At 51.5% G+C, this 22,837-nt stretch overlaps 2 protein-coding genes across 2 annotated transcripts in view; one reads left to right on the top strand and one right to left on the bottom strand.

Annotated features, from left to right (window-relative positions):
* Nucleotides 1-22,837, top strand: part of FBXO47 (F-box protein 47) — a 1,324,472-nt gene that overhangs the window by 523,062 nt on the left and 778,573 nt on the right. The gene's annotated exons all lie outside the window — the stretch shown is intronic.
* LOC147717520 (uncharacterized) lies at nt 3,507-4,379 on the bottom strand. The gene has a single exon (XM_086919292.1). It carries the CDS (start codon nt 4,377-4,379, stop codon nt 3,507-3,509), a length of 873 nt encoding a protein of 290 aa, XP_086775418.1.

Below are 22,837 nucleotides of genomic sequence, written 5' to 3'. Positions count from 1 at the left end.
TCTTGCCATAATAGTTGATTTAGAGTTTTAGGGGCTGGTGATCTGATCTTGTTCTGATCAGATAATATATGTGCCGTACCTGGCCCATGATTGCTTTAGTAGGCCAAACTCCAACCTGAGTTGCGCCGGGGAAGTGTAGTTTGGGAGGCTGAACATAGTTCTATATGCTTTTACTAGTATTTTGTCCAGCAATTTAGCATCTCTACCTCTTAGAGCTTCACTGCCGTAGGTGATTGTAGGTAGAATGTTTGCCTGTTCAACGTTCAGTAGGGGATTCAGTGATGGACCTGTTTATTTGGAGGTTAAGATTTTCATAGTTAGTGCTAGCACCAGCCTTTTCCTTTTTATCTCTTCTTGATGTCGGGCAAATGATCCTTCTTTATCTATGTAGACACCTATTTACTTGTAGGCCCCCGCTGGTTCTATTTGAGTGCCGCCCAGATGCCACAATTTCACTCCTTTCCTCTTGCTCTTAATTGACATTGTCCTAGTTTTCTTTAGGTTGATTGACAGGCTGTATTGCTCTGCGTAATGCTGTATTTTATTAAGGAGATGTTGCCAGCCAACTACGGTATGGCTGAGCAGAATTACGTCGTCAGCATAGAGGAGATTGTACAAAGTTGTGCCCCCCAGCCTGGGCGCATCAGATTTGCACGTGTTTAGTGTCTGTGGTAAGTCTGCCATAAATAGGTTAAATAAGGTCGGTGCCAAAACACAGCCCTGTTTAAGGCCATTTGTTGTTTTTACTTTACTCGAAAGATGCGTCCCTGTTCCTAATTTCACCGGAACCCAGTTGTCTGTGTGTAGAAGTGTTAGCATTGTTAGAGCATTTGGAATACCCCAACAAACTAACTTTGCCCACAATCTTGCCCTGTCCAGATTATCAAAAGCAGCACTAAAGTCAATGAAACAAGAGTGCAGCTGCATTTTCTTCGATATTGCTGTGTCTATAAGCAAAAAGATGGTTAGGATGTTAGTTGATGTACCTGTTTTTTTGCGGAAGCCTGTCTGGTTTAATGGTATTATATCATTGTTGTCTGCCCAGGCTGTGAGCTCTTCCAGCAGTGTACCCGCAAAATATTTGGCCTCGTTATTAAGCAGTGCCACTAGCTGGTAAATGCCAGGCGAGGCCTTGTCACCACATTTGTGAATAGAGACAATCGTGGAATCTTTCCAAGAATCAGGAACAACGCTCAGTAGTCTCACTTCCGAGAATATTGGGTGAAATATTCTTGCCCATTTTGCCGCCCTTTGTTTAAACAGAGCGGGTGGGATTCCATTCGGGCCGGGATCCCCTTCCTTTCCTCCCTATGTAATCTGCTGCCTGATTAGTAGCTGCTCTGCAGCAAGTGTAATTTCCACCGAAAGTTGATCTGAATCAGAAGGTTTCTGTGGGCCTATTAGTCCCCTCATGGCAACCGGACCCCCCGCCCCACACATGGATAACCTATAAACATTAATAATACACAGGACACCGTGTTTGGTTGGAAAGAAAATGCTGCAGGATTTATTACATACAACATATGTAATCATGATGGGTTATCTTACGGGTAATCCAAGGGCAGGCCGCATTCTCGCCACCTGCCCGCCTGATGAGCCAGGCAGCACAATGTGGAACCACCTGTGTGCTGCCCCATATGTTAATTAACTATGCTCACGCCCGAGGGGCGGAGCGCAACTAGGCAACCCCCGGTTGTACAGGCCCACAACCGCCCGAAGGACTACTGAGGTGCCGACACGTGTACCCGGACCTCCCATGAAGTCCAGGTGTTAGGCTCTGGCACCCCTATGTGCCTGCTGAGGTACACCGCTGCACCTCTCTGCTTCCGGATCACCCTGTAACTCCGCCTGCAACGAAAAATGACAATATTATAAAGTTCAAACCACCCCACCCCCAGTTGGCGCACGGGTAAGAGGTAGGGAGGGGAAGTGCGTCCAAGCTGATAGCCTGTCCGTGGCGAGGGGCGGCAAAGAGGCCTGAACATGGCGAGGGGGACTTAAGTACCCCTCGCCCGGCCTGCCGCCCCCCGAAGCACGTCACTGGGCCCACCCCGTTCCCTGCTGGACCCCTCCTGCCCGAGGGAGGAGGGAGTACCTGCATGCAAGGGGGCGGGGGGGAGCCCCCCGGCGACTAAGGTGCCGCCCTCTTGATGGCCACCGGGTGGCCTCGGGCAGCTGCATAGTCCCCTCATGGCAACCGGACCCCCCGCCCCACACATGGATAACCTATAAACATTAATAATACACAGGACACCGTGTTTGGTTGGAAAGAAAATGCTGCAGGATTTATTACATACAACATATGTAATCATGATGGGTTATCTTACGGGTATTCCAAGGGCAGGCCGCATTCTCGCCACCTGCCCGCCTGATGAGCCAGGCAGCACAATGTGGAACCACCTGTGTGCTGCCCCATATGTTAATTAACTATGCTCACGCCCGAGGGGCGGAGCGCAACTAGGCAACCCCCGGTTGTACAGGCCCACAACCGCCCGAAGGACTACTGAGGTGCCGACACGTGTACCCGGACCTCCCATGAAGTCCAGGTGTTAGGCTCTGGCACCCCTATGTGCCTGCTGAGGTACACCGCTGCACCTCTCTGCTTCCGGATCACCCTGTAACTCCGCCACAGCCCGACCGGTGGCTACCGCCGCCGCCCGGGCCCCCCCATCCCCTATGCTCCTTCCTACCTGCAGCCTCTCTCCTGCAAAGCATCATACAAATCTAGGAGAAAAAGGTCCAAACCCACTGGATTGAGATGCACGCCATCTAACTCAAAGTAACCTTTTATCTTATCCTGAATCATCTCATGGCGGATGAAACCAATTCCTCTCTGCGAAGTGAATTTGCGCATGTCACGGTTTACCCTCCTCCTAGACCTTTCTATGGCTTCGCATGACCTTGCTCCCTGCCAGACCCTGCGTGGGAGCAATTCGGACCACCACACCTCACAGCTCCCCAACATTCTGCAAACCTCCACAAGGTCCGCCTTCATTTTATGCAGCAACGCTGACCTTCCCATGTTGGTTATGTCGTTGCCCCCCAGGTGAATGACCAAGTGATGCGGCGGAGCGCCCCCTGTAGCCAGGGAGTGTCTGAGTCTGGACAAGAGGCCACTCCAGCGCATGCCCGGGAAACCTAACCATACACACTCCGTGTTGGAGAAACCCCGCATCCAGTTCCTGGTGGCAGCCCATCGACCTAACCTGGAGACAGTTGAATGGCCCAGAACCCAAACTCTCGAACCTGTCAACACAAAAGACCCCAATCAGTTTTTTGCTCTTTTATTGCACGCTTAACACAGCAAATAAAACGGTACATCAAAGCAACATGCCTATTGTTCCAATAAACTGTAAGGCCCTTGTGCAACATAGCAAAGAGAAAAGGTACACACACAAAACATGCATATTGTTCCAATAACTGTAAGGTCCTTGTGCTACACAGCAACGAGAAAAGGTACATCAACAAAACATGCATATTGTCCCAATAACTGTAAGGGCCTTGTGCTACGGGCGGACATAGCGCTTGTAACAAAGCGACTCCCAGCGCCCCACCCTCCTAATGCCTTCTGCCGGCATACCTGCCCGAGAGGCGGAGGTGGCCGCCCCAATACGAAAGGAGTGGCTGGAGAATCGCTTCCCCTCGCCAGTCAGGCCCGCTCGGGCTAGGCAGGCCAGCATTATTCTATCCATCTGGTACCTGGTGAGGGGTGAAAGATCCTCGTGCACAAGGAGGTAGCCCGCCACAGCTGGCCGCAGGGCGAGGTAGTTTCGGACTGCCGCCACGGGGCAGCCGGTTTGCTCCTTAATGGGAGTCAGTACAATGCGAACCCCCTTTCTGGTTTGGTCTGTCTTGGACTTCCTGAGCGTGACCGTCATGTCTGAGTCCAAAGCGACATCCCCCAGGCAGAGGGCATCGCCAGAAGAATCGGTCTTGGAGCGTGCCACCAGCTCGCTGCTCCTAAAGGCCCCGAAAAAAGCGAGGCAGAAAGCTGCCGTGAACAGGGTGGCCTCAAAGTGCGAGCGGGCTACTGAATGCAACACCCGCAGCATGTCCTGCAGGGTGCGGAAGTCGATGGGCGCTCTGTTGTCCGGAGCCCTGGGCTCATCCCGTGACCAGCCCTTCAGTGCTGCCCTGATGGCAAAAGCCTGGGTGGGATCCGTGAACCCTCGTAATTTGGCGTCGTGGCTGATGGCCGCCAGATGTCCGCAGACCCAAGAGTGGGACTTTCCTATTTTTCTGGCCCAGACAATGAAAGCTCTAACTCTGTCCTCCAGGGGGAGCTCCCCCAAGCCCAAATCATCCACTATCCTGTGGAACGTGGCAAGGTGATTTCCATAGCGTTTCCTGGTGCTTGGTGCCAGGGCCCTCTCCCCCATGGCTCTTAGTTCCTGGTCCACTCCAAGATGCGCCATAGCTCCGGCGGGAAAGGGGTCATCTCCTCTCTCGCCTGTGGGCAGGCCGCCCGGAAACGTTCCCACTGAAAACGAGAAAGTGCATCCGCTGCAATGTTAATGACCCCAGGGATGTGCCGCGCCCTAAATTCCAGGTTGCAGCGCAAGCTACTTCTCACTAGGTCCCTCAAGAGGCAGAGGACCAGAGGACAACTGGCCGTCTGACCGTTAATCGCCTGGACCACCGCTAGGTTGTCCGACCAGAAAAGGACCTTCCGATCCGACAGGGGTCCGGGCCAGAGATGGAGGGCAATGATGATGGGAAAAAGTTCTAAAACAGTTATGTTAGCAGTGATACCTCGCCTGCGCCATGCATTAGGCCACTCCTGCGCACACCACTGCTCGCCCAGAATAGCTCCAAAGCCCTCCCTCCCCGAGGCGTCGGTGAACATGCTGAGTTCTGTACTGTCCGCCCAAGGAGCCCTCCAAATGACAATGCCATTGAAGTTGTCCAAGAACTCCGCCCATACTTCCAAATCCAGCTTCATTCCCGCTGAAAGTTTCACAAAGTGATGGCGTTGGACTATGTTCGCCGTTGCCCTGGCTAGTCGTCTTGCAAAGACCCGCCCGGCCGGGATGACCCTGGCTGCGAAGTTGAGTTTGCCGAGTAGGCTCTGTATGACCCCCAGCGGTGCCTTGTTCCTCCCGAGCAGATCCCGAATGTCCCGTTGCAGTTCCTGCACCTTGCGAGCAGGGAGTCTAGACATCCCGTTGACCGTGTCTAGCTCGATGCCCAGGAAGGTGAGAACCTGCGCTGGGCCCTCAGTCTTGCCCGGCGCCAGAGGCACCCCTAGGTGGCCTGCCAGATCCAAAAAACACGACAACCCCTCACTGCATTCCCCAGTTCCATCCTTCCCAATGAACAAGAAGTCGTCCAGGTAATGTGTCACCGCCTCGACCCCATGCTTAACTGAAAGAGCCCACTGCAGGAAGGTGCTGAAGGCCTCGAAGAAAGCGCATGAGATGGAGCAACCCATTGGCATGCATTTGTCGAAGAAGTACTGACCTCCCCATTTGAACCCCAGAAGGTGGTGGCTCTCCGGGTGTACTGGCAGGAGCCTGAATGCCGCCTCGATGTCGGCCTTTGCTAACCAGGCCCCCTTTCCCGATCTCCTGATCTGATCGATGGCGGTGTCTAGTGAGCTGTAATGGACGGAGCATGCTTCCTCTGCCAGCCAAGAGTTAACCGAGTCCCCTTCTGGGAAGGACAGGTGGTGAATCAACCTGAAAGCCCCCTGCTCTTTCTTCGGGACAACTCCCAAAGGAGATACCACGAAATCGGGGAGAGGGGGGGAAGGGAACGGGCCCGCCACCCTCCCCAGGAGCAGTTCCTTCCGGATCTTTTCGGTTACCACCGCGGGGAGGTCCCTGGCTGATTTCAAGTTGTCCGCCTCCCTGCTGACCCTTGGGCCTAGGTACGGGATCCTAAAACCTTCTAGAAAACCTTCGGCTAGCGTTAACCTGTCTTTGGCAATGGGGTAGGATCCCAGTAGTGCCAGCAGGTTGGGGATGACAATTGGAGAGGGGCCCTTGTGTTGGAGCTGCCCCACCTGCATGGTGGGCAACGGTCTAGTGTGGATCAGGGGCTCTCGGGGGGGGGTTTGGATGCAGGGTGATGGGGGGAGAGGGTGTTGCACCGGGCCATAGGAGGGGCTGTTACTTCTCTTTTTTCTGGTTGCCCCCCGCTGAACCTTGTTTATCGCAGGAGGTCGCTGCGTGAGAGCCGCCGCATTTGCTGCATGTGTGCGAGAATCTGCACGCTTTCCCCCATGTGCAGTTCCCTGCATTGAAAAGTCTGCATGTTCCCACAAATGCTCGCTTCCCCCCCCTATTGTGGGCCCCGCTGCCTCGCCCCCCTCGAAAGGATTGTCTGAACTGACTTTTCTTCGCTCGCTGTTGTCCCTTCGCTACCTCAGTTTTCTTGTCGCTGGTGCCCGTTTTGGCAAGACCCTCGGCCTTCCCCTTGCCCATGTGCTGCATCCACAATCTGACCTCTATCTGATCCCATTCCAATTCGGGACACATCGACATCTTCTTTCTAAATTCATAATCATATCTGTACCAGCCTGTGCCCCCATTTTCCGCTTCCTCAGTAATAATGCTCTCATACTGAAAGAGCCCCTGCGCCTGTTCGGGAAAGCGCTCTGTTATTACTGCCGCTAATATTCCAAAAGCCTGCCTCCAGTTTTTGAGTGATTTCTCGGGCCATGCCTGGTATCGTGCCTTTTTCTCATCCTCCTTTGCCCCCACCTTCCTGATGTCAACCCCTTCCACCCCTATCATCAGAAGGGAGAAGATGTCTATGAACTCCCTGCGCCAGATGGCCTCCCTACCCGCCTGTGGTACCAGCCAGGCTAGGGAGCATTTGCCCGAGAGCAGAGGAGCCATGGTCATCCTGGAGGGCGCCGGGATGCTCGGCGAGGAAAGTGAAGTAGTGGGTGGTGCAAGGGGGGGCACAGCGGAGGAGGTGGGCGATGCCGTGGCCGGAGGGACTGGAGAAAGTATCAAAGACCGCTCGGTCGCTGCGTGGGGGGAGGACAGCACTGGCGCGCTGGGGGTCGCTGAACCACTGCTGCCGACGCTTCCCTGTGAAAGTTGCCCACCCCACGCGTGCGCGAAAGACATCTCTGATGTAACTGTCGGGGCAGGGGAGGCCGCAGAACCCTCAACTGCTGGCTGCGCCGCCCCCTCCCCGCCCGCTCTCATTTCGTTCATGAATTCCTGCAGAGAGCTGGTGAGCTTACCCAACTCATCCCGTGTGGCAAAATTCGAAGGGGGGGCCACCACCTCGCGGGGTGGCGTAGCCTGGACCACCTGCAAGGGGGGTGTGGCTGCCGGCACGTGTACGATCACGTTCCTAGCCACCTCAGGTGCACGGCTTTTGGCTGGGGTCGGCTCTGCTGGAAAGTCCTTGCAAGTGGTCTTCTTATGTCTCTTGGACCTCTTGGGTCCAGTGTCATTGTCCTCCGTGATTTCCTGTAGTACCGCAGGGGTTGCCACAACAACCCCGGAGTCTTCTTGGCTGCTGACACCCAGTGCTTCACTGGCCCACGCCACCCCCTTGGCCTTTATTATGTCCAAGAGTGCCTTCAATTGCGCATCGTGGGCGGCTCCTGAAGGGGTTTCCCCAACCTGGCTCGTCTGGGAAAAGAGCGGAGGGGATCCCTGGCTGTCCATTCCGCCGGCTCCCGTCGACCCTGGAAAAGAAAGTGCCCAATGAGCTACGCTACCAATGATGACATCATGGTCAATCCGGGGTCGGAGGCCCCGCCGGCCTCCCTTGCCGCCCCCCCTGCGGCTCTCCCGCATCCCCCGCCTAGCACCCCTACTATCCCGTCATCCAGCTCTCCTGAGCACCCCTGTGCCCAAGCTACATACCTTCCGAATGAAGCCTAGGATGCTGCACGGGTGCGACTGCGCGTGTGTCCGCTGCAAGACGTCGCCTGGAATGGACAGGGTACACATTATCGAACTCCAGGCACATTACCTGACCCTGCCGGATGGAGCAGATGCCCCTCGCTCTATGGGCAGGGGACACAGTTTACACAAACCCCGTCCCCCGTCCCTCTGAAACACCTTTGCCAAAACCGTGCCTTAATAACACCATACATAAATAATAATAAAATGACAATGATAAACTTGCTCACAAAAAGAGAAAAGTGTGGCTCAGGGGTTAGAGGCGGCAGGCCCGAAAGCTGAAATCGGCCCTGGACCAGTGAATTCCCCGCCTCGGAGGGTCTTGGGCTCAAAAATTCCAGAGACTCGACACTTCTCGCTCCGGTGCTCACTCGAGTCACGGGTTCACACTCTGCGACTCTGGGCAATAGCTTGCTTAATCTCCACAACGGCTCCTCGCGGTGGGATGCCTGGCTTTCACCTTGTGGATACCCTGCCGGGCTATCTCACAGGGGAATACCCGGACAAGTTCCCTAAGCAGAGCTTAGATACCGGGTCGGTAATTTGCGCTATATAAATACATGTCCATTTACGCCTCTACATACCGCAACCAACTAAGGTCTGCCCATTTTTGCGTATGCGAGGTTTAGATGACCTGAATTGAGATGTCTGATAACTACAGGCATATGCCCCTTAATGCTGGGTCCGTACTGCGCTAGGTTTACCACCGCACACTCCCTGCTGGCAAGTAAACGCTGCAAACATACTGCCTCCCATTGTGTAGGCTTACTTGACTGTGGCCTCCCCCTGACGTCATTCATCAGAGGCTCGGGGGACCCTGCACTGACGATAAGCCACGTGGATGCCAATCATGAAGCTGATGAACTTAATTAAGACCAACAGGGGGACCCTGCACTGACGATAAGCCACGTGGATGACACTCGCGACGCTGATGAACTTCACTAAAACCAACCGAGACAAGGCGCTCAGAGCGCTGCTCCCTTTGAGCCTATTGGAAGCCACGCCTGGCCGGTCCGCTCCGGTGTTTTCCATAAACGCTGTCCCATGATGAAGGGTGCGATGGAAGCTGTAGTTCGAGCAACACCAGGGCCTTGTCAAGGTGGAGGGATGCTGTGGCAATCCTTGCGCAACTCTCGGTAAATAACTTGCAAAGGGAAAAACACAAACAATCGAACATGAGCCCTGCCAGGAACGCCTCCCAGCCTCAGAGAAAGCCAGAGTGTATTGCGCAGCTCGCATGCTTTCCCGTCGAGCATCGGTATGTAATTACAGATTACAGCATCCTACGTAATCTTTTGTGAGGGGAAATGTGCACGCTTTGCCAGATATACATTAAAACCTAAACATGACTGTGGCCATGTATACTGCCGTGCTCCGGGTTCAAGGCAGATTCGATGCGCTGCGCTCAGCTCCGGACTCCGGGTCGGCTCACTGCGCCATGTATAGTAGAACCCGAACCGGGGTTCCCAATGTCATTAGGATTTCCCGCTCACGAAAAGCAATACATCTTTTCCTTTGATGTAGCACTAATGTATTCCGCCGCGCAGTGCCGCCCACCCTACCGCCTTCTATGGCTGGTCCGTGACACAAGGCCCCCCCACAGAGATGGCCGCCGCGCGTGTCCACTGCCCCATGCCCTACTAATGCGCCTGTGTCTGCACAGGGCTGCACCAGGGCCCCTTGCTCCGCGACCCCGACCAGAAAATGCCACTGCTGCAAAAAAGGGGGGGGGGCGCCGCATCCGGAGGCCCTGCTTATCTTTTCGGCCGGCAGATGGCCGCCGCGTGTGTCCACTGCCCCTTGCCCTGCTCATGCGCCCGTGTGTGTACGGGACTGCACCAGGGCCCCTGGCTCCGCGCGACCAGAAGATGCAGCAAAAGGGGGGGCGCTGCTCCGGAGGCCCTGCTTGTCTTTTTCCGGCCGGCCGATGGCCGCCGCGCGTGTCCACTGCCCCTTGCCCTGCTCACGCGCCTGTGTGTGTACGGGACTGCACCAGGGCCCCTGGCTCCGCGCGACCCCCGACCAGAAGATGCCTTAAAGGGGGCGCTGCTCCGGAGGCCCTGCTTATCTATTACCGCCGGCACTAGGTGGAGGGGAGGGGGGGGAGGGGGATGGCGGGTTTCGGGGGCCCAGACCCTCCGGTAATCCCGCCTTCACTGCCCGTCTGACCACACTTTTTGTATGTGTGGCCGGCGAGGCATCCCGCGGCCGCCCCCCTCCCTGCCCGTTGCATACGCCTAGCGTGCTCTGAGATCAGCCGCCCACATGGCCTGCGACCCGCCGGACACTGCGGCCTGTGGACCCCCTTCTGGACCAGTGATCCGTTGCAAAATCAACGGCAAGGGAGGCAGGGGCAAAACTCCGATCGCCCCCCCCCCCCATGCAAGGCCCGTGTGGGGGGGGGGGGAGGGGATACGGACACTGCGGCCTGTGGACCCCCTTCCGGACCAGTGATCCGCTGCAAAATCAACGGCGAGGGAGGCAGGGGCAACACGCCGGTCGCCCCCCCCATGCCAGGCCCGTGGGGGGGGGGAGGGGATATTAGGGTGGTGGGGGAGAGCTGGTGTGGAGGGTCACCGCCCTGCCCTCCGCGTGGTGGGGGCCTACCAGGATGCGCGGGCCAAGCCACGTGGGCGAGAGCTTGCGGGCGACCCACTGTCGGGCTTCCCCAGTCCCAAAACCCACACCTCGTGCTTTCGCCCGCTCCTGGCGCCGCGCCGCCACTGGTCCCACCACCCCCGACCGCAACCCCCCTTACTAAACCCCCAGAGCGGTGCTCAGTCTGGTGGCACCCCCCACTTCCACAGCGGCCCGCTATCTAAGCAGGCCGCCTTGCCCCGATCGACCTCCGCTAGGAGGGAGTGGGCGGAGGAGGGGTACCGGCCACTAGGCCTGCACTCACCGCAACACACGACGATCCTGGTGAAGTGCGGGCGAAGTGCGTCCAAGCTGATAGCCTGTCCGTGGCGAGGGGCGGCAAAGAGGCCTGAACATGGCGAGGGGGACTTAAGTACCCCTCGCCCGGCCTGCCGCCCCCGAAGCACGTCACTGGGCCCACCCCGTTCCCTGCTGGACCCCTCCTGCCCGAGGGAGGAGGGAGTACCTGCATGCAAGGGGGCGGGGGGGAGCCCCCCGGCGACTAAGGTGCCGCCCTCTTGATGGCCACCGGGTGGCCTCGGGCAGCTGCATTCCTTTATTCGAATTTCAGCATAACGGTCGTCCAGAGCTGCCCTGCTCTCTTCAATTTGTGGAGGGCCCACAATTTGGTAGTTAAAATGGGTGTATTTAGATAACTGGCCCGAGTTTCTTCTGATATATGTGAAGAGATTCACCCGTGTTGTGGGTGAATGATTGTGTTTACCATTTTCCCGAAGCGGGCGCTATCGTTATGATTTATGTTGTGAAGGAGTTTTGCCCAGGTGTCGTCTTCCTAATTTTTGTTAAGGCCCCATTTCAGCTCCTTAATTTGGTTCTTTGCTGTTGCAAGGAGGAGAGGAGCAATAGGTTCCAAGGATCAAGACGCAGAGATTTTATTGAGCAGTTTATGGTCCTTTTGAGGCCTTTTATTTGCGCGCCTTGTGCTATAGTTAGCCTTTTCCCTTGCTCGAGGGCCGGAGGGCACTTCTTTTTCATTTGCGATGCATGGAGTTCTCTAAAACTGGTTGTAAAGCGTTCCCAGTTTTGTATACGGTCCATTACAATCGGGTGTGAAAGTATAAGATTTATTGCTGATTCTGACAAGGGCTCGATGCTTTCTGCCATAAATTTGATTCTCTTGTAGTCCACCGTATAAATGGAGCCCAAGAGTGGAGCCGGCTGAATGCCAGAAGGTGCAGTTACAGCTATGGAGATTTCTTTTGGGCGATGGTCGCTCTCCCTCCGTGTCACCCAGTCTAATGTCGGCTATAAATGAGAACAGCGAGAGACTGGCGAGCGTGTAATCCAGGATTGAGCCAGTTGTTGCGGAGTAATGGCTGGCTACATGAGGAAAGTCGCCAGAAAATCTTCCGTTGAGGGCCGTAAGGTTGGAGTGTTCAAGGTCTTCCGGATGTCGTCTATTTTTCTTGTTATTTTTCCCCATAGGAAAAGTCCTCTCGTGTTGGTATGTTACAGTTTGAGGATTGGAGACTTACTTTGATTCCTTCTGATGATCCCAATAAATATTGATTCAGATCCCCTGACAGGATAAGGTGGTTTGGTGATTCAACGCTGCCTATGTAAGTAGTTATTTGGAAAAAAAGCATCGCAGAATCAGTTGCTATACGTTTTGGGTGAATATATGCGTTGACAATCATTACTTCATTAAGTACCTCTGCCAAGGAGAAAGTGAATTTAGCTGCTAGGGCGACCTCTGTTACAGGACCGACTGCAGCTGCTGTGGGTATGGTGTTTGTGGATATATAAGTTGCCAGCCCACCTGAGGAATGACCGGCTTTCCCACCTTTTGTGGCTGGTATTGCAGAGCAAAAGAACCCTTGTAAGTGTAATGGTTCAGTAAGCCATGTTTCCTGCAGCAGGATTATATCAATTGTTTTCAGGTATTTCAGGAAATCAGGGTCGGAAAGTTTTGTAGCCAAGCCATTACAATTCCATGAGCATAGGCGAATCTCCATTTGTTTTTGTGGTCTATTGCCTTTGTCTAATTGGCTGTAATGTCATTGAGTAGCTGAGGAAAGGGTTTTGGTTCTTGTGATTGGCTCAGGATATCGAAGGCTACTTCCAGGAGCTGTTTCTTCCCAGGGGGAAGCGTGTTGAGAACCCTGAATGAGAGGCCTTTGTTGAGGAAAATAACCCAGTGCCCCTCTAAGAACGGAGGTTGGAGGCCTTGGGCGGCTCTTAGACTGGGAATTAGATGAGGCGCGGGGTAGGCTGGATTTTGGTGAAAAGGAACATTGACGCCCCAGGCTTTGAAGGTATGATACTCATTTAATACTCTCTGAGCAATAGCAACTGATTTCCATGAAGCCCTCGTAGCCTTAGGCATTGCTGGGTTTTCAGGTGTTAAAAACGCTACTGCAAGAAGATCGGTTGTTTTCAGGTCTACTAGATAGGGAATGGCCCGTAATAATTTCAAAATATTGCCCCTGTTCAGGATGTCTTGATGCCCTTTTGAAGTGTACTCAGGTTGGAGCAATGTGACGCACGAGCCAATTGACAAACTTTTTGAGGCCTGAACTCAATTTGTGGAATCTCCAACATGCAGTGCAGGACCGTGTTGGTAGTTAAATTGGGTATCCTCCCTCAAATGAGGTGGCGCATTCTCTCTGTGGGTGCTGCGATTGGTTACAGTGTTTGTTATTAAGGTTGGTTTGCCAGGTGGCATTAGCTGCTGCAGGGGCAGAGAGTCCTGAAGCGGCTGGTCTGGAACCATCCGTGGTTGCTTTCCTTCTCTTGATAGTGCAGGTTTTTGAGTAATGCAGTTCATGCAAGTGTTTGTCTGATCATTATTGTTGTGGTGGTCGATGGTAGTTTGCTAGATTGCCTTCATTCTAGACTCCCATTTCCTTTCTATAACAAGGTCAGTAATTATTTGGGCTTTCTTTTGTCCTTTTGGAGGAGTTGAATCAATTAGAGGCATTTGGGGTGGTATTAAGGAAGATGAGCTTGGGGCGATGTTATCGCTTTCACTTTTGAGAGCTGTTGTTACCTGAATCAAATTCTTGTGAGGAGATGCTGCTGTGTCTCGGTAGGCACTGGTTTGGACCAGAGCTGTGTTTGGCTTGCCCCCCTTTTTTCGATCAGTGTCTAATTTAGGACTCTTTTTCTGAAGATTAAATAGGTAGCTGCTTGGTTGAGAAGAAGTAATTTTTGATTATGGCCCTTTCTTTTCTGCTGACAATGTTGGTCGGCATTTGCCTTTGTAATGATTATATCTGCTTGGTCTGTCTTGGAAAGTTCGCTAACAGTGCAGGGAGACACCACTCTTTGCTGAATGCCGGAGTCAGTGCATTTGATGTTCTGGTTAATTGGGTTATCAAGATCTCCTTGTTTGTTTACAGGATATGAAAGAACTGAGGTTGGGCGGCCAGAGGGGGAGCGAATAGAGTTGGATGATGTGTTCTTCACTTAATTAAGCACTGTATCTGAAGTATCTGAGGTGTAAAGCTTTGATTGTTTGAGAGCTGGGAAGCAGCTAGTGGGGAGAGTGGTCTCTATCAGCGAGTTCCGTAAGGAGCTGGGGGATAAGCTTGGTAGGGGAGGTGTGATGGGTGGGTGGGGGTAATGAAGTTGTGACTGGAGTTTCCTGTTGTGGCTGGTTGACTGTAGGTGTGAATGGGGAAGTGGCGAGGCCCGGCGTGTGAAGGGGAGGGTAGCGGGCCGGAGCCGTACCAGGTGGGTGGAAGATAGAAACATAGGCTTCGGCGTTATCTGTGATTGTAGGAGGGAAGGGGATTAAGGCGGGGTGAGGTAGGGATGGGAGGGCAGATCTTAATGCTGGAAATAGGGAGTCAAAGGCTTCAAGGTTTTTATTGTTTGCCTGAATAAGGACCGTACCATCCGTGTAGATGGTCACGGATGCGGTCCCTCTTCTAGGTGTAGCTATGTCTCAGGCCGGATCTGGGCCTAGGAGTGGTCGTAGCTCCTGGTAGGCTTAGTGATCTACTTCCCGGGATTCTTCTAAGGCAAGGTGTGGGATCTATTCAAAAGGTAGTCTGCAGTTCGAAGAGGGCTAGTGGGTTGGCGTCCTGGGGTCGACCAGAGTTTCAGCTACTCTCAATATAAGGCTTTTTGTCGGGTCATGGTTCGGCCAGCGTGTTCTGTGCAAACACGCTAGTCTTGTTGATGAGGTCGGATGAATGATCTCTGTTGGTCTGTAGGGCGCGCTGATAGGTGGGGGGACCTAATCTTAGGAGACAGGGTATCGTGAGGCGGCCGTTGTAGGGTTAGCTTTATCTACGAGTGTCCAGATTTGCTGGCGTGGCGCTGGCCAGAGCGATTTGATTTTTCACAGATCCCCTCTGTGCTCCCCAGGGTGTCTGTACTCCGGTTGACAGATTCGGGGCAATAGGGGTCGGAGAGTTTCATTCGTGGTTGGGGGTGTCGCACTTGGCGGCCATTTTTCAGTCTGCGATACTCTTTATGTGACTGGACCTGCTTACCGGATTCTTCAGAAGATGACACATTTTTTGCAAGGATCCCTTGTTGTTCCCCGGGGTGGCTGCGTTCCGGTAATGGGGTAGGGGGCACTAGATCTTCAAGTCGCCGGGCTTGTCCGTGGTCCGTTAGTCACATTGGGGGTGTTTGAAGTTGATACACTTCATTTGGTGAGGAGGTCGCACTTGGTGGCCATTTTGAAGTCAGGCTAGCTTATCAAGTGATCAGGCTTGCTTGCGGGCCGCTAGTAGGGGCAATTTGTTTTTTACTAGGATTCCCCTTTGAGTCCCAGGGGTGCCCATGCTCCACTAGTCAAATTGGGGACATTTGTCAGCCCAATTGAATTGGTGGAGAGGAGGTCGCGCGTGGCGGCCATTTTGGGGTCAGGCTGGCTCATTTTGTGATTGAGGGCTGACTCCTTGGGCAAAGCTGTGTCAAATGCTCGCCAGGTGAAAGCTTGGAAAGGAGATTGTGGTTTTTAAACTGTTTTAACCTTTTTTTAAATTGAATCTGCCTATTTGCACTGCTATTGAAATTGAATCTGCTTATTTGCACAGACTCACCTAGGAGCACGGGGTCCGTTACAGAGGGGAGGGAGCTACTCTTCCGGTTAGCGGTCCAGTAGCGGTGCGGTCTAGTGTTTGTGACGCTGGTCATGATAAATTGAACGCTGCTGCGATCGCGCAGCGCTGACTCCCTGGGCGAAGCTGTGTCTTATGCTCGCCAGGTGAAAGCTTGGAAAGGAGATTGTGTTTTTTAAACTGTTTTAACCTTTTTAAAAATTGAATCTGCCTATTTACACTACTTTTGAAATTGAATCTGCTTATTTGCAGAGACTAACCTAGGAGCACGGGTCCGTTACAGAGGGGACGGAGCTACTCTTTTGGTTAGCGGTCCAGTAGCAGTGCGGTCTAGTGTTTGTGGCGCTTGGCATGGTAAATCGAACGTTGTGGCGACCGGGCAGCGGACGCGCCTAAGGCAAGCCCGTCTGCGCCCGTCCGTGCTCTGGCCGGGGGCAGGGCCCGTCCCCCTGGTCCGGCATCACATAATGTAATACGATACTCAAGGAGCAAACTTCTTAATCTAAATCCTGGTAAGAAGTCTGTATGTTGCTCTCAAATGTCCCTGGACACTGTTTGCCATTCAAAAAAGAGCTCTTCTTGTGGTAGTTGCCATGCTTCTCTCCCGGCCATTCTGAACCTTCCCATATTACAGGAAGCTACACATAAAGTTAAAAACCAGACTGACTCTGATGCTGATTCTTTAAAATGTATATTTCTGAATACAAAATCCCTGGTTAAGCACAGTACAGAGTGTGCCATATTACTCGAGGGCTCTAAAGCCAAAGTGGCTTTTTTCACGGAGACATGGACCGACAATACTACCGGTCCAGACCTGGTTAAGGCCACTCCGCCTGGGTATCAATGCCTTACCCTCGATCGGCATGGGAAAAAAGGGGGAGGACTTGCAATTATCTACCACAAATCGCTCTCATTGAACTTGGTTCCTGTTTCTAATCTGAGCTGTGAGGCTCTAGCGTTTAACATTTACGCTGAAAATCGCAGAACACTCAGGGGCATACTAGTATATCGCCCGCCAGGAGCTAAGGGTGGGTTCTTAGACTCTGTGGGGTCATTAATTGAAGAAGGAATGCGTCTAGAATCCTATTTTGTGTTGGGTGACTTTAATTTCTATCTTGAAGATCCCACTAATCCCAACACGATCCGGTTAGAACAAATTATGGAGGCTGGAGGTCTTACACAACTGGTGGAGTCTCCCACTCAGGAGAAAGGCCATACACTGGACATAGGGAAGATTTCAGTCTACCTGGTTCCGTGGTCAGACCACTGTGCCATTCAGTTCGAATGGGATAATCATTGGGTCCTCCCAATTACTATAAAACCGACCCACGAGGTCGCTACTAGGGCCTGAGTGAAATTAGACACTGTGACTTTTGAAAGCTAGCTCTTAAATTCATTGGTGAATCTTCCCTCGAATGTGGATGAGGCGACAGAGATGTACAATAATTGACTAACTAAGGCCTGTGATGCTTTAATTCCCATAAAAAATGGATCCCTAAACGAGCTTTCCCCACTGCTCCTTGGTACTCAGATGAATTTAAGGCCAAGAAATTGGCGTGTAAACAATCTGAAAGGGCGTGGCGTAAACACTATAATGAAGAGGCCAAGATAAAATATAAAATCTGCATCACGGACTAAAAGCACCTACTGGTAGCAGTAAAGAAGGATTATTATTCAAGGCAAATTGAGATGGCTAAATCTGATTCCAAAGAACTTTTTAAAACAATTATTAAATTATCTACCCCTACTACTGCTAAAAATCATGGCCACCCTGAACTCTGCAATGAAATAGCAGGTTATTTTAAACAAAATATTGACAACATTTTTTCATCCTTCTCCGAGACGATCACTAAAAATCAAACTAGTACTAAAGCAATGGATACAGGAGACGGTGGATCCTTACTATCATTTAACTCGTTTACACCCTTGGATAGGAAGGATATGCTCAAAACTCTTAATATGATTAAATCTGGAGCACCCAGTGATCCATGTCCGGTACAGATAATTAAACAAATCCCTGATACTATAAGTACATCATTAACCCCGCTGCTGAATGCTATTATGACTGCTGGTGTATTCTCAGGTGTATGGAAAGAAACATCTGTACTACCCCTTTTAAAGAAGAATAATCTGGACCCTAAGGACCCCAACAACTACAGACCAATCTCTAGGCTCCCTTTTCCTGCCAAGATATTGTAAAAGGTCATGAATACCCAACTCAGTGCTTTTATCCATCTCAATACCTCTTTGGATATATCACAATATGGCTTTAGAGCCTATCACAGCACTGAGCTGGCTCTGCTAAATTCCACAGAGGAAATTCGAGAAGCAGTGGATAGAGGAGGATCTATCCGTGGCTTTTGACACAGTCCATCACGAAATATTGATGCACCGGTTGTCGGAAGTTGGCATTAAAGGGTCGGCATGGCAGCTCATACAGTCCTTTCTATCCAACAGGTTGCAGACTGTTGTTTTTGATGGGATGGCCTCAGAACCTTTTACTCTTCCTTGTGGGGTGCCACAGGGCTCGTCACTTAGCCAAACTTTATTTAACATTTATGTGGCACCACTGGCAGAAGTGATTAGGTCCTTTGGCTTTCAGCTTACCTCCTACGCTGATGACACCCAGATTGTGTTATAGCTGACAGAGGGAGCTGAAAAGGAGACTGGGTCTCGTTTTTATGAATGCATGAGTGCAATATCAACCTGGATGTCTTCCAATTGCCTAAAATTAATTCCTCCAAGACCGAGGTCTTGAAATTTGGAAATAACCCTCGAGTCTGGAGCCCAGAGTGGTGGCCTGAGGACCATGGGAAATGCCCTGAACCAGCTAGGAAAGCTAACAATCTGGGGGTTCTGGTGGACACTAAGCTTACAATGGGAGACCAGGTTAGCATGGTGTCCTCATCCTGTTTTATGGTTTTAACGGTAATTAGGAAGATCAAGGCCTTCCTTACTAAGAACAACTTGAGGACAGTAGTGACAGCTCTTATACTGTCACGCCTCGACTATTGTAACTGCCTATACCTTAATGCTCAAGAACAACATTTAAATAGGCTTCAACTGGTCCAGAATGCGGCGGCAAGAATGCTGACTGGAACTCCTAAGTTTGTTTCAGTCAGAAGTCAACTGAAGGAACTACACTGGCTTCCAGTGGGATTGAGAATCCGCTTTAAAGCTCTGTGCGCTGTTTTTAAAGCAGTTAATGGAATAGGCCCAGAGTTCCTCAAGCGTAAGCTGCAATGGTATATTCCAGGCAGAAACCTAAGATCCTTAGGTGCTAAGCAAGTACAAGCCGCCTCTTTTAAAAAAAAAAAATTGGGGAGGCCGAGGTTTCACTGTCTGTGCATCCAGAGCATGGAATGACCTGCCCTTCATGCTTAGAAATGCTCCGAACCTCTTGTCCTTTCGCAAGGGTTTAAAAACTCTGCTCTTTTCCCAATAAAACTATTTGCCTCTCAGCTAGTCAGCATCTAGCGCCAGGATACCCCAGGGTAACCGTGCGCTCTACAAGAATAAATAACATAACATAACATTGAGCGTGTTATCGGTCCGCTAATGAGAGCGGTTAATTATTCTGGGGTTCCCCTTATGGCTTCCAGGGGTGTCAGAGCTTTGCTAGCCAGATTGGGGGAAGTAGGAGTTTGCGGGCATCGAATATACGTTGTGGAGGTCGCGCGCGGCGGCCATGTTGGGGTCAGGCTTCCTACCCCAAGTGCTGCTCCAGTGCAGAGACCGACGTGAATCCCTCCGAAATCAGATCGGCAGTCCGGGCTCGTGGCGAAAGCTCCGTCGGACTGTGGTCTCATTTGGTGGCTTCTCGTGGGGCTGCTGAGGAGGATCTCAGGCACGCTGTAGATTATCCAGGTTGGGCCAAATCATCGGAGGAGCGGCGCAGGACATGTCCGCTGTAATCTGAGGCTCAAAGGTGAACTGTGAGTGAAGAGGAGGGTGGGATTTTAATAGTCGATCATAAGCATGGGAGTCAGGGGGCTGGCGTGTGTGTGCCCCTCTCATTAACCATAGACGAGAAATCATGGGGAGGACTGGTCGAACTGGTAGAACGTGCCAGTAAGTTCACTAAGAACACTAGATTTCAATTGGTTAATTTTTTCCGTCCTTCACAAGACACACCTCACTCCGGGGCGCATTAACAGATACTTTAACACAAGAACAGAGGTTAGCCCCCATTGCGGAGCACAGGGCGCTGAGTTTCTCCATATGTTCTGAAGCTGCCCGGAAATAGGGAGCTTCTGAGAAAGAAATGATCACAGCGCCAAAGTATTGTCTTTTACACCAGCCCCCCCACACCTCTAAGAATAAAATAGCAAGTACATTTCAGGACCTGGGTCTTACACAGGCAAAAAGGGATATCACCAGCCACTTGAAGGAGCGAGGAGGCACCAACACAGAGCCCCTGCAGACAAAGGCGATTTCTTACACATACTGCAAACAATGCAACAATATGCCGGACTCCTTCCAGTCTCTACGTGACAAGTGGCAGAACGACGTAGGGCATCTAGAAGACGACGAGTGGCGATCGGCACTGATGTCCCCCAGGGAAACGGCGATTAATCACCGTTTTTGACTGATTCGACTTAAAGACTTACACAGAACCTATATGTCTGCCCCCCTCCTGGCCAGAATAGTTAGGTGCCCAGACGATATGTGTCTCCGAGGTTGTGGCATCATCGGCTCCTTTTATCATGTTTTGTGGGAGTGCCCTATCATTCAACAACTATGGGTGGGGACGTCCCACAAAATGACAGAGGCGCTGGGTAAACCTGTCCCTCTTTCTCCTAAAGAGGGACTCCTCAATATCTGGGGTGCCACAGACCTCACAGGGGTGGAACTCCAATGAGTGGCCCTGGGATTTCTGTTGGTAAACGCGCAGTGGCAATGCAATGGGGCACCCCGCAGCGGCCTCTCCTGGTGGGGTGGGTGTCTGAAATGGACAGATGTATGCTAGCTGAAAAATCTGTATATAAGGTCAGAGGGTGCCCCAAAAAATGGGACAAGAAATGGGGACATTGGAATGTGTATAGAGGCGAGAAATGTACCTCCCCCACTGCCGACATGGCCATGGATAGGATTGGACCCCGACATCGTAATGTGCCTTGAATTAATGTCTTTATGTTTTGCCCATTATACTTGACTCTATATTGTATGCGATATTGATTGGAAGATGGCTCTGTTTTTTTTCTGTTTTCAATAAATTATTATTTAAAAAAAAAATTAAAAGCTTTGTATTTTGAGATTTTTTGTCTGGTTGACCATTGTGTATATTTGATTTTTTTTGTATTTGTATCAATTTGTTATATTGAGATATGGGTTTGGGTGTGCTGGTATGTGAGGGAAGTGTAATGAATGTATGATTGACAGAGAGGGGTGCATGAATGGTTTGCAAAAGAGAAGTTTGAATGGGTGAGAAGATGTATCGAAAGTGTGTGGGTAAGGAGAGCTTGGTCGTTTTCAAAACTTTTAAATTGAATGTACTTTGTTGGTGATTTATTTATGTGAAGTCTATAATATATTTTGTTTAAGTCAAACAGAAAAAGAGGTTTTGTGGGGGCATTGTTTCATTTCAATGCACCAGTTGCAATGTAAGAAAGGCGTATCAGTATTGGCATTTTTGTCGTTTTTGTTGGAATCAGGCTCAGCCGTGCTGGTCAAGAGCCACAACCCCCCTTTGTTTTATGGAAAAGAGGGGGCGGGGATTCACACTAAGTCAGCTGGAGGGACACGGGGGAGCTGACCCAGAGACTAACTGCAGAGATATGGGGGAATCGAAATTTGCCTAGCTTATGTAACGGTAAGTTTCAATTCTATTAAGGACACGGAGGCGAGGATTATGCTATATCTTCCTTCGCTTTATTAACATAAAACTCCACAGCAGCTTAGGAAAATATTCAAAACAGTGAACGAAAAATGCTTTAAGTCATAAGCTTTTGAAGGAACGTTTTAACAGTCCGAAACCACAACTCCCAAGAGTCTCTTGTGTATCGCCAGTCCATAGTCCTTCCATCATGTCTATCACAGCTAGAAAGCCAGTCCTCTCTTCCTCTTCCTCCTCTTTCTTCGCGCAGATCACGCATTCGCCTCATTGATCCTGCTTAGCACCCTCGTTGCCTGTCGGAAAAAAGGACAGCGTAAACGTGGTGGCCCAGGCATCGAATAATAGGCAGAGGAGTAATCAAAGTCTAGCCACATTACAGAAACTGCATAATGGAAAACGCTTTACTTACTGCCATACGGGTGGGTAGAGAAATCACTGTGTGTTCCGGGTAGGATAATCCTCGCCTCCGTGTCCTTAATAGAATTGAAACTTAACGTTACATAAGCTAGGCAAATTTCGATTCTATGTCAGGACCGGAGGCTTCAGATTATGCTAGTTCAAAGCTTACTTACCACCAACTGGGCTAAATCCACCACAGGCTTAAAATAAAACCTCTTGAAGGTGGAGTCCGAGGACCAATCCGCAGCTCGCATTAGATCCTCCAAACGAGCACCCACAGTAAACGCCTTAGAGGCCATGGCCCCTCTGGCAGAGTGTGCTCCGAAAAGGTTCGTATTGATGCCTGCTTCTTGCATGACCCAACGCACCCACCTAGCAATAGTGGGGGAGGAGACAGCTTTGTGTGGCTTTCGCAAGGCAATCAACAATTGACGCTCGCCCGGGGGGCGCAATTCCAATGTTAAATCCTCGTATGCTTTGAGGCATTGCACAACACACAACTTAGGAGTGTCTAGAAAAGCTGGATACGAAATGGATCGCGACGACGTTTTAGTGCGTCGACCCACTGTAAAAGTAACCCCATCCGGGGAGAAGATGCGCGCCGATATATCCAGGGCACGCACGTCAGACACACGTCTACAAGAGACTAAACATAACAGCATGGCCAACTTTGCCGAGAGTTCCTTAAGAGATAGATAGGAGTTGGCCGGCCATGAAAGGAACAAATTCAGGACCAAATTGACATCCCAAAGGACGGAATACCTGGGTTCCGGGGGCAATGCGAGTCGAATAGCTCGTAGAAGACGACAAACAAAAGGATGCTCCCCCACCGGAGAGCCATCGATGTTGTCATGGCCTGCCGAAATCGCTGATCGAATCGCATTAATTGTCCTGTAGGCAAGGCCTTTGTCGGCTAGTTCAGCCAGGAAATTTAGAACGGGAACGAGACCCGCGACCAAGGGATCCAAATCCCTTCGTAGACACCAACGCATCCACTTAAGCCAAGCGGATCTGTAGCGCTTCGTCGTACTATCGGCCCATGCTTTGGAGAGAAG

Source organism: Lissotriton vulgaris, chromosome 5 (genome assembly GCF_964263255.1).
Source record: "Lissotriton vulgaris chromosome 5, aLisVul1.2, whole genome shotgun sequence".
Classification (NCBI taxonomy): Eukaryota; Metazoa; Chordata; class Amphibia; order Caudata; family Salamandridae; genus Lissotriton; species Lissotriton vulgaris.
Note: the sequence above shows the minus strand (reverse complement) of the source record. Positions and strands in the feature narration are given on the sequence as shown.

Bases quoted from the DNA above. Each gene is read 5' to 3' on its own strand.
- LOC147717520 (XM_086919292.1), bottom strand. From the start codon at position 4,379: ATGGGGGAGAGGGCCCTGGCACCAAGCACCAGGAAACGCTATGGAAAT.